Source organism: Gadus morhua, unplaced genomic scaffold (assembly GCF_902167405.1).
Source record: "Gadus morhua unplaced genomic scaffold, gadMor3.0, whole genome shotgun sequence".
NCBI classification, from domain to species: Eukaryota; Metazoa; Chordata; class Actinopteri; order Gadiformes; family Gadidae; genus Gadus; species Gadus morhua.
Window position 1 is genome coordinate 7501 of NW_021964072.1, and position 10000 is coordinate 17500.

Here is a 10000-nt window from a genome sequence, read left to right on the forward strand (position 1 = left end):
ACAAGTGTGTGTGATTGATTTTCCGTGTCTGCGTTGGGCTGCGAACACAAGCCTGTGTTTTCCGTTCAGCTTAGCCATGTGTCCCCGTCTATCTGCTGGCACGCCTCCGGCATATGGACTAGTTACAGCAGGTTACCAATGCATGAGACACACACACGCAGGCACGCTCACACGCATGCATGCACGCGCACGTAAACACACACACGCCCGCAGACACAAGCACAGACACACACACACACATGCCATCACATACATACCCACCCGCCTGCACACACACACATCCATCCGCCTGCATACGCACACCCGCCTGCCCGCTCGCACACTTACACACACACTCATGCCCACACGTGCACACACACACACACACACACGCCATCACACACACACACCCATCCGCCCGCACGCAAACACATCCACACACGCACAAACACACACACACACACCCACACGTACACACACACACACACACACACCCACACCCACATGTACACACACACACACGCGCACCTTCCCACACACACCCACCTGCCCGCATGCACATACACACACACAAACAGACACACAGACACACACTCGAGTTTGAGTGTAACTAGCGTGAGACAAATTTGTCTGTCTTAATGGACTCTCTCCTAAAGAACCAAAGCGCCGACATCCACAAACCGTTTGTTTACCCTCTCTGCTGTCCAGCCGGTCTGAGGAAACTCCTGGATCCGCCGGCGGCCATCTTGGTTCTCAGCGCTGGCCGGGGCGGCGGGAACGGAACGCGGAACGCGGCACCTGGCTGGCGTTAGAACCAAGATGGCCGCCGGGAGATTCAGGGGCCTGTGGAGATGAAACGACGACAGCAGACGCTTTGAATGAAAAGCAGGAATAAAACGTAGCCGACATGGGTGGAGGGGGGGGGGCTGGGGGGGAGGAGAGTGGGGAGGAAGGGGGGGGGGGGGGGGGGGGTAAGACAATGGAGCCGCTAGCCGCGCTGCGGCAGAACGCCGTCTTTTAAGTGTGCCGATAAAGAGAAGGAGAGCGAAGGAGGAATTGCCTTTTTATCTTCATGAGGAAGAACAGAGAGTGTGTGTGTGTGTGTGTGTGTGTGTGTGTGTGTGTGTGTGTGTGTGTGTGTGTGTGTGTGTGTGTGTGTGTGTGTGTGTGTGTGTGTGAGTGTGTGTGTTTGGGTGTGTATGTGTGTGTGTTTGAGTGTGTGTGTCTGTGGTTGAGAGAGAGAGAATGTTTTTGTGTGTTGCCGGGTGTGTGATAGAGAGTGTGTGTTTGTGTACAAGGGAACGAAAGAGAGCGAGAAAGTGTGTTTGTGTGAGAGAGGGTGTTTGTGTGTCTGTCTGTGTTTGTGTGTGTGTGTTTGTGTGTGAGGGAGAGAGAGAGAGAGAGAGAGAGAGAGAGAGAGAGAGAGAGAGAGAGAGAGAGAGAGAGGGAGTTTTTGTGTAAGAGAGGGAAGGAGAGACAGAGGGGGAGAGAGGGAAGGAGAGACAGAGCGGGAGAGAGGGAAAGAGAGACAGAGGGGGAGAGAGGGAAAGAGAGACAGAGCTGGGGGAGGCGAGGGATGCGTTGAGTTGTGCGGGAGAAACACGAGGGGGACGCGGGAAGACGGGGAAGACAAAAGCGCGAGGCGATGAATGGAAAACGCTCTCTTTGTCTCGTCCCGGTAAAAATGGATCTGACACAGAAATGGACGGATCTAGCGAGCGAGGAACGGGCGAGCGAGCGGGAGAGCGAGGGAGTGAATGGAGGGAGACGACGAGAACAGTTTATAAACACATTAGAGGGAAGCTGCCCCCGGAAAACATCCTGACGCCCGCCTGCCCGCCCACACCCAACCCCCCCCCCCCCCCCCCCCCCCCCCGTTCGTCACCGTGTTTTTAATATTCACACGGCGCGTATCTCGCCCGCCTCCCCACAGATCTGTGGAGCATTAAGGAACATCGCTTTTCGCAACTTTCCACGGGGAGGAAAAGATTCTACGGTCGAACGACTCGAACGTCGGAGCGAATTACCCCCCCACTCCCTCTCTCCTTTGTGCCGCTCTGCACCAAATGTCCTCTGATATTCTTCTGAAGTATTAGTATTTTAATATTTTCCTGCTGCATTTATATCCCCCCCCCCCCCCCCGCCCCATGTGGTCTCTTTCTAAACAAGACACAGATTCAGCCGCACGAAGGCCTAAACTACACTTATCCTCCACCAGGATCTCACAGAGACGCACGCATTCTGTTCTTTGGCGACGGCAAGATTTTTATTGAGTTTAACATTTTGTTGACAAAGGGCCATGAAGTGAACGTTGATACTATCAGAAGAAATGCTAATCGTTACACGTACAGAAAACAGAGCCTTTCCAAGGTCGACGGATTCATAACTAACAAAGCAACCAAGCTTCTCCCTCACTGGAATATTGAGGAATATGATGACTAATGTTGACTCTTAGACAATTGTAGGATTAAGCAGGATTGCGACGCAATGTGTTCGTCTGTTGGCATTTATTTTCCATCTTTAAGGAGTTGATGTGACGGTGCGTCTGATTCGCTGTTTGTTCAACACTCACCTCGGTCTAATCAAGGGTGCGCTTGTTTCGTCCTTCGCAGGTTTCCTGGACTGGGTGCCTAAGAAGATGCAGCGGGTGGGTTGCATGGAGCTGCTGAACACCGTCCAGAGGAGGGTGCAGCCCAAGCTGCACGTGTTCGGACACATCCACGAAGGTACTGACACGTCTGCGCAGTACTGACACATCCACGAAGGTACTGACACATCCGCGCAGTACTGACACATCCAAGAAGGTACTGCCCCCATGAGTACTGACACATCCACGAAGGTACTGACACATCCACGCAGTACTGACACATCCAAGAAGGTACTGACACCAAGGAGTACTGACACATCCACAAAGGTACTGACACATCCACGAAGGTACTGACACATCCACGAAAGTACTGACACATCCATTCAGTACTGACACATCCACGAATGTACTGACACCAAGGAGTACTGACACATCCACGAAGGTACTGACACATCCACGAAGGTACTGACATGTCCATGCAGTACTGACACATCCAAAAAAGTACTGACACATCCATTCAGTACTGACACATCCACGAATGTACTGACACCAAGGAGTACTGACACATCCACGAAGGTACTGACACATCCACGAAGGTACTGACACATCCATGCAGTACTGACACATCCACGAAGGTAGTGCCACCAAGGAGTACTGACACATCCACGAAGGTACTGACATATCCACGAAAGTACTGACACATCCACGAAGGTACTGACACCAAGGAGTACTGACACATCCACGAAAGTACTGACACATCCACGAAAGTACTGACACATCCGCGAAGGTACTGACACCAAGGAGTACTGACACACCCACGAAGGTACTGACACATCCACAAAGGTACTGACACATCCACAAAGGTACTGACACATCCACGAAGGTACTGACACCAAGGAGTACTGACACATCCACGCAGGTACTGACACATCCACAAAGGTACTGATACATCCACGAAGGTACTGACACGTCCACGAAGGTACTGACACCAAGGAGTACTGACACTTCCACCAAGGTACCGACACATCCACGAAAGTACTGACACATCTACGAATGTACTGACACCAAGGAGTATTGACACATCCACGAAGGTACTGACACACCACGAAGGTACTAAAACGTCCATGCAGTACTGACACATCCACAAAGGTACGGACACCTCCGCGCAGTACTGACGCCTCCACAAAGTACTGACACCTCCACGGGGTAATGACGCATCCACAATGCTACTGACCGCAAACACCGCAGGCACGTCGAGATGAGGGGGACATTCATCAACCCTGCTGATTAATTCCTCATTAATAGCTTTATTTAGACTCACAATCTTAGTTGGGTTGCTGTTGTTTGAGCAATTTCTTTATTTTTATCCTTTTAATTATTGTATTAATACTTTTTCTAATCAGCCTATTTTTTCAAAGTTAAATGCAGAGGATCATTTTGGTGCGGATCCACTAGACCTGAGTATAGGCCTGGGCTTGATATATAGTTTCAGGCTTCCAATAAACGTCAGGCTTTCTGAACAAAAAAGACGGCTCTTTTGTTAGACTTTGAGGAGCTTTCTTACACCCACTCACACATAAACACTCACTCACACACATACATAAAAACACACTCACAAATAAACAAATAAAAACACTGACTCACACATAAACACATAAAAACATACACTCACACACATAAACACACACTAACACACATATACACAAACACAGACACAGATACACACACTCACATACGTAAGCACACACTCTCATACACACACATCACAATTGCTTGCATAGAGACCAAAAGCACAGAATGTATTCACATTTATGGGTTTTGCTATAAATACACAGACATCATCAATCTGCAACAAACACACAAAGACCGTCAAGAGACAGACGCACACACACACACAGGTATTAATTAAAGTACACACATGCAATGAGCAGTACTGACACATCCACGCAGTACTGACACATCCAAGAAGGTACTGACCCCAAGGAGTACTGACACATCCACGAAGGGACTGACACATCCACGAATGTACTGACATGTCCATGCAGTACTGACACATCCATGCAGTCCTGACACATCCAAGAAAGTACTGACACATCCACGAAGGTACTAACACATCCACGAAAGTACTGACACATCCACGAAGGTACTGACACATCCACAAAGGTACTGACACATCCACGAAGGTACTAACACATCCACGAAAGTACTGACACATCCATGCAGTACTGACACATCCACGAATGTACTGACCCCAAGGAGTACTGACACATCCACGAAGGTACTGACACATCCACGAAGGTACTGACATATCCACGAAAGTATTGACACATCCACGAAAGTACTGACACATCCACGAATGTACTGACACCAAGGAGTACTGACACATCCACGAAAGTACTGACACATCCACGAAGGTACTGACACCAAGGAGTACTGACACATCCACGAAGGTAGTGCCACCAAGGAGTACTGACACATCCATGAAGGTACTGACATATCCACGAAAGTACTGATACATCCACGAAGGTACTGACACCAAGGAGTACTGACACATCCACAAAAGTACTGACACATCCACGAAAGTACTGACACACCCACGAAGGTACTGACACATCCACAAAGGTACTGACACATCCACAAAGGTACTGACACATCCACGAAGGTACTGACACCAAGGAGTACTGACACATCCACGCAGGTACTGACACATCCACAAAGGTACTGACACATCCACGAAGGTACTGACACGTCCACGAAGGTACTGACACCAAGGAGTACTGACACTTCCACGAAGGTACCGACACATCCACGAAAGTACTGACACATCTACGAATGTACTGACACCAAGGAGTACTGACACATCCACGAAAGTACTGACACACCACGAAGGTACTAAAACGTCCATGCAGTACTGACACATCCACAAAGGTACGGACACCTCCGCGCAGTACTGACGCCTCCACAAAGTACTGACACCTCCACGGGGTAATGACGCATCCACAATGCTACTGACCGCAAACACCGCAGGCACGTCGAGATGAGGGGGACATTCATCAACCCTGCTGATTAATTCCTCATTAATAGCTTTATTTAGACTCACAATCTTAGTTGGGTTGCTGTTGTTTGAGCAATTTCTTTATTTTTATCCTTTTAATTATTGTATTAATACTTTTTCTAATCAGCCTATTTTTTCAAAGTTAAATGCAGAGGATCATTTTGATGCGGATATAGGCCTGGGTTTGATATATAGTTTCAGGCTTCCAATAAACGTTAGGCTTTCTGAACAAAAAAGACGGCTCTTTTGTTAGACTTTGAGGAGCTTTCTTACACCCACTAACACATAAACACTCACTCACACACATACATAAAAACACACTCACACATAAACAAATAAAAACATTGACTCACACATAAACACATAAAAACATACACTCACACACATAAACACACACTAACACACATATACACAAACACAGATACACACACTCACATACGTAAGCACACACTCTCATACACACACATCACAAATGCTGGCATAGAGACCAAAAGCACAGAATGTATTCACATTTATGGGTTTTGCTATAAATACACAGACATCATCAATCTGCAACAAACACACAAAGACCGCCAAGAGACAGACGCACACACACAGGTATTAATTAAAGTACACACATGCAATGAGCACAGCCCGGAACACACACACACACACACACACAAACACACACATACCGACAGACACACACACACACACACAAACACACCCATCCACACACACACAGACAGACATACACACACTGACAGACGTACACACACACACACACACACACACAAACATATAGACATACCCACACACACACAGACAGTCGTACCCCCCCGGGCCGTGCTCGGTGCGGTGTCACTCTGGGCGGGGCGCTGGTACCCCCGGTGTATTAATAGCCCCCCGAGCCATCTGCCGCGCTGCCTTCCTGCCCCGGGGTTCACCAGCTTCTGTTGGGGGTCTGGGGGGTCCGCGGCGCCGGAAGGTTGTTTCAGGGGGGGGTCTGCGTCACAGGGCAGGGGGTCTGAGGGGGTCACGGGGCTGGGGGTCTCGGGGGGGTATGCGTTGCGATGCTGGGGGTTTGGGGGGTCCGGTCACGGGGCTAGGGTGTCCGAGTCGCGGTGAGGTGGGTTTTGGGGGTCCCTGCCTCGTGAGGTCGGTCTTGGGGGGGGGGGGGGGGGGGGGAGGAGCCTTCTCCCCAGGCTGACGGGGCGGCCTGGTTTTGGGCCTATCAGGTCGTGTGTTCCCCTCGGGCCCCCCCCCCCCCCTCAGATGGGACCAGATTAGTAAGTAGATCAGCAGGAAGTAGGCTGAGACCAAAGCCGCCTGCGCCAGAGCCCATCAGGCTCTTGCAGACGGCGGGCGTCGCCGTGTGTACAGCGTGTGTGTGCTTAGCCGCAGTGTGTGTGTGTGTGTGTGTGTTTAGCCGCAGTGTGTGTGTGTGTGTGTGTGTTCAGTCGCAGTCGTCCCGACCAGAGAAGCTCTGTTCTCCGGTAATAAGATGAGAGACTAAACGTTTCTCCGAGGACGTGACGACAGCCGGCTGGCTGCTAGAGGTTCTGAAACGTGTCGTTAGCGAAGCTGCAGTCAGAGAACCCGCCTGCATGTGTGCACACGGTGTGTGTGTGTGTATATGCCCGGTGTGTGCGCATGCATCTGTTTGTCTGTGTGTGTGTATGTGTATGCCTTTGTGTGTGTGTGTGCATGCCTGCGTTTTTGTATTTGATGCGTGCATGTATACTTTTGTGTGTGCCTGTTTGTGTGTGTGTGTGTATGCCTTTGAGTTTGTGTGTGAGTGTGTGAGTGGTGTCTATATTCCTTTGTGAGTACGAGTGTGTGATTGCGTGTGCGTTTGTGTGTGTGCGTCCTGTGTGTGTATGTGTACCTTTGAGTTTGAGTGTGTGCCTGTGTGTGTGTTTGTGCGTGCCTGCTTATGCTTGAGTGTGTGTACGTGTGTGTGTGCCTGTGTGCGTGCATGTGTGTGTGTGAATGCCTGTGTGTTTGTGTGTCTGTGTGTGAGTGTGTCTGTGTGTGAGTGTGTCTGTGTGTGTGTGTATCTGTGTGAGTGTGTGTCTGTGTGTGAGTGTATCCGTGTGAGAGTGTGTGTGTGTCAGTGTGTGATAGTGTGTGTGAGTGTATCAGTGTGAGTGTGTGTGTGTGTCAGTGTGAGTATGTGTCTGTGTGTGTGTGTATCTGTGTGAGTGTGTGTGAGTGTGTCTGTGTGTGTGTATCTGTGTGTGTGTGCGTCTCCCCCCTAACCCAGCGTCTCCCTCCTCCTCCTCAGGCTACGGCATGATGACAGACGGCACCACCCACTTCGTCAACGCCTCCGCCTGCACCGTCAACTTCCAGCCCATGAACCCGCCCATCGTCTTCGACCTGCCCAATCCCAGGACCACATGACTGGGGAAGACCCGCCCCCCGAGCCCCACCTCCGCCAATCACGGGGGAGGTGGAGAATGGAAGTAGATGTTGCTGAAGCCAAGCATGATTTTTTTGGGGACGCAGATTGTGTGTGTCTATGAGTGTGTGTGTGTTTGGGTGTGTGTGTGTGTGTCTGTCTGTCTATGTATGTGTGTTTGCGTGTGTGTATGTTTGTATGTGTGTGTGTGTCGTGTGTGTGTGTGTGTGTGTATGTCCCTCAAGTGCAGACGTGTGGGGAGAAAACCTCTTAACTTGAGACGCAAAGGACGAAGTATAACTGCAGTTATTGGTGTACTTTCCGTTGTGGGTGCAGTAATTAACCACCAACAGTCGTTAGTTAATAAACCTAATGTTCAGTAATGGTTAATTAATGTTAAACCCGTGTGTTAAAGAGTTAACCTTTTTTTTTGGGGGGATTTTATTTTTCTCATCCCATGATGCATCACTGTCCTCAACATCCCCCTCCCTTCACCTGGGGTCTCACCTTTGACCCCGAGCTCTTCCTTGCTTTCGGACCACTTGAACTGAGGGAGCAAACGGGGCTACAAGCTTTTGGGACAGAGTGTAATGCATAAACACCTTGGACAGATGCATTATGGGAAGGTGTTTTTGTTGAGCCCGTTTGCGACGGGAGGCTTTGTGTATTTAAATGTTGTGTAACCAGTGGGTGTAGATGGTGTCTGTCCGTTGTTAACACACGACATGTCGAACACAGGATCGTGTCTGCAGATTCTTTCTCTTTCATTTGGTCTTCTTAGGAGAAACGTCGATGTTTGAGACTCACTCTTCAGAGAACCCGGGAAAAAGGAAAAATTATGGAAAACATGGGATGCATATAAACTGTATATCACCAAGATGAATGTTTATGCAAAAAAAAAAAAACAGGGAATCCGAGGTATTTACTGTTGAATAAAGCAGCAAAAAACATGGAAACCCCCTTTAAGATGTTTTCTGTTAAGAAGTGTCCGGGTTCGATTCCCGGACGTTCTTCTCTGTGTCCCTTGGCACACTAGCTGTGCTGTGTTCGTGTTTCCTTACCGTTCTTGAGGCATGCTGGAAGAAGAACACCTTCTGATACTTTGACAATCTAACTATGAAGTGTTTGATCTGAAAATGAATTAAACCCACCTTCTGAGTGAGCGGGAGTGTGTGTGTGTGTGGGTGGGTGTGTGTGTGTGTGTGTGCGGTCGCTGGTGTTTCACACACATTCTAAGATGATTGATCACATTTTCCACACTTTATGGCAGATGTGGCCTGTCAGTATTTTTGTCAATAAACTCTTATTGACAAATGAAAAGCACTTTTATGCTTTGGGAATGCTGGAGATATTGTTTATTATTTAAAAAATGTAAAAAAAAAAAACTACAGGTAGATTTCTTTGTTGTGTTTTTCCTAAATGGAAATCCGCCTGATTTCTGACAGACTCCAGATGAATCGAACTCTGATGTGGAAGCTTCTCCATTCTGTTGTGTTTTTAATTTGTTATCTTACTTTAAAACGAGCTGCGGAGACGTCCTATCTGTGGACGGACGTGAGCGCGCGCTCACCGCTGAAACTCCCCCTGCCACGTCCACACTGTACAGAAGCTTTTCTTAAAAAATTACCTTCAAGAATTTCTGCCTCTCTTATTTTTCTCTTCTCTGATGAAATAAATTGAATAAAAACGTAACTGTGAGCACAGCGTCCTGTCTCCCTTCTGTCCCGTCTCCTCTCTGTCCTGCCTTGGGGGTCCTTGGTCTGATTTTAACTCTTTGTTCCTTTAAACCTCAAAGTGGAACTAAAGAAGCAAGCACGGTCATTTCTCTTCCTCCTCCCGGATCCCCACTTTAGTTCCGATCAGAAGTATCGCTCTCCTATCAATTATAGAGTTCAGAGCGGAGAACTCATCTCTAGTGGCTTAACTGCTCTCTCCCTCTCTCTCTCCTTCTCTCCCTCTCCATATCTCTCTCCGCTCTCTCTCTCTCTGTCTCTTC

The 10000-nt window shown here is 48.9% G+C and overlaps 1 protein-coding gene across 1 annotated transcript in view; it reads left to right on the forward strand.

Moving 5' to 3' along the window:
• Positions 1 to 9702, forward strand: part of LOC115538996 (metallophosphoesterase domain-containing protein 1) — a gene marked incomplete at its 5' end in the record, with an annotated part of 11049 nt that extends 1347 nt beyond the window's left edge. The window contains 2 exon segments of the mRNA XM_030350195.1: positions 2592 to 2705; positions 7888 to 9702. Of these exon segments, the coding sequence (XP_030206055.1) occupies positions 2592 to 2705; positions 7888 to 8006 (233 nt within the window).
• Positions 9703 to 10000: the final 298 nt, after the last annotated feature.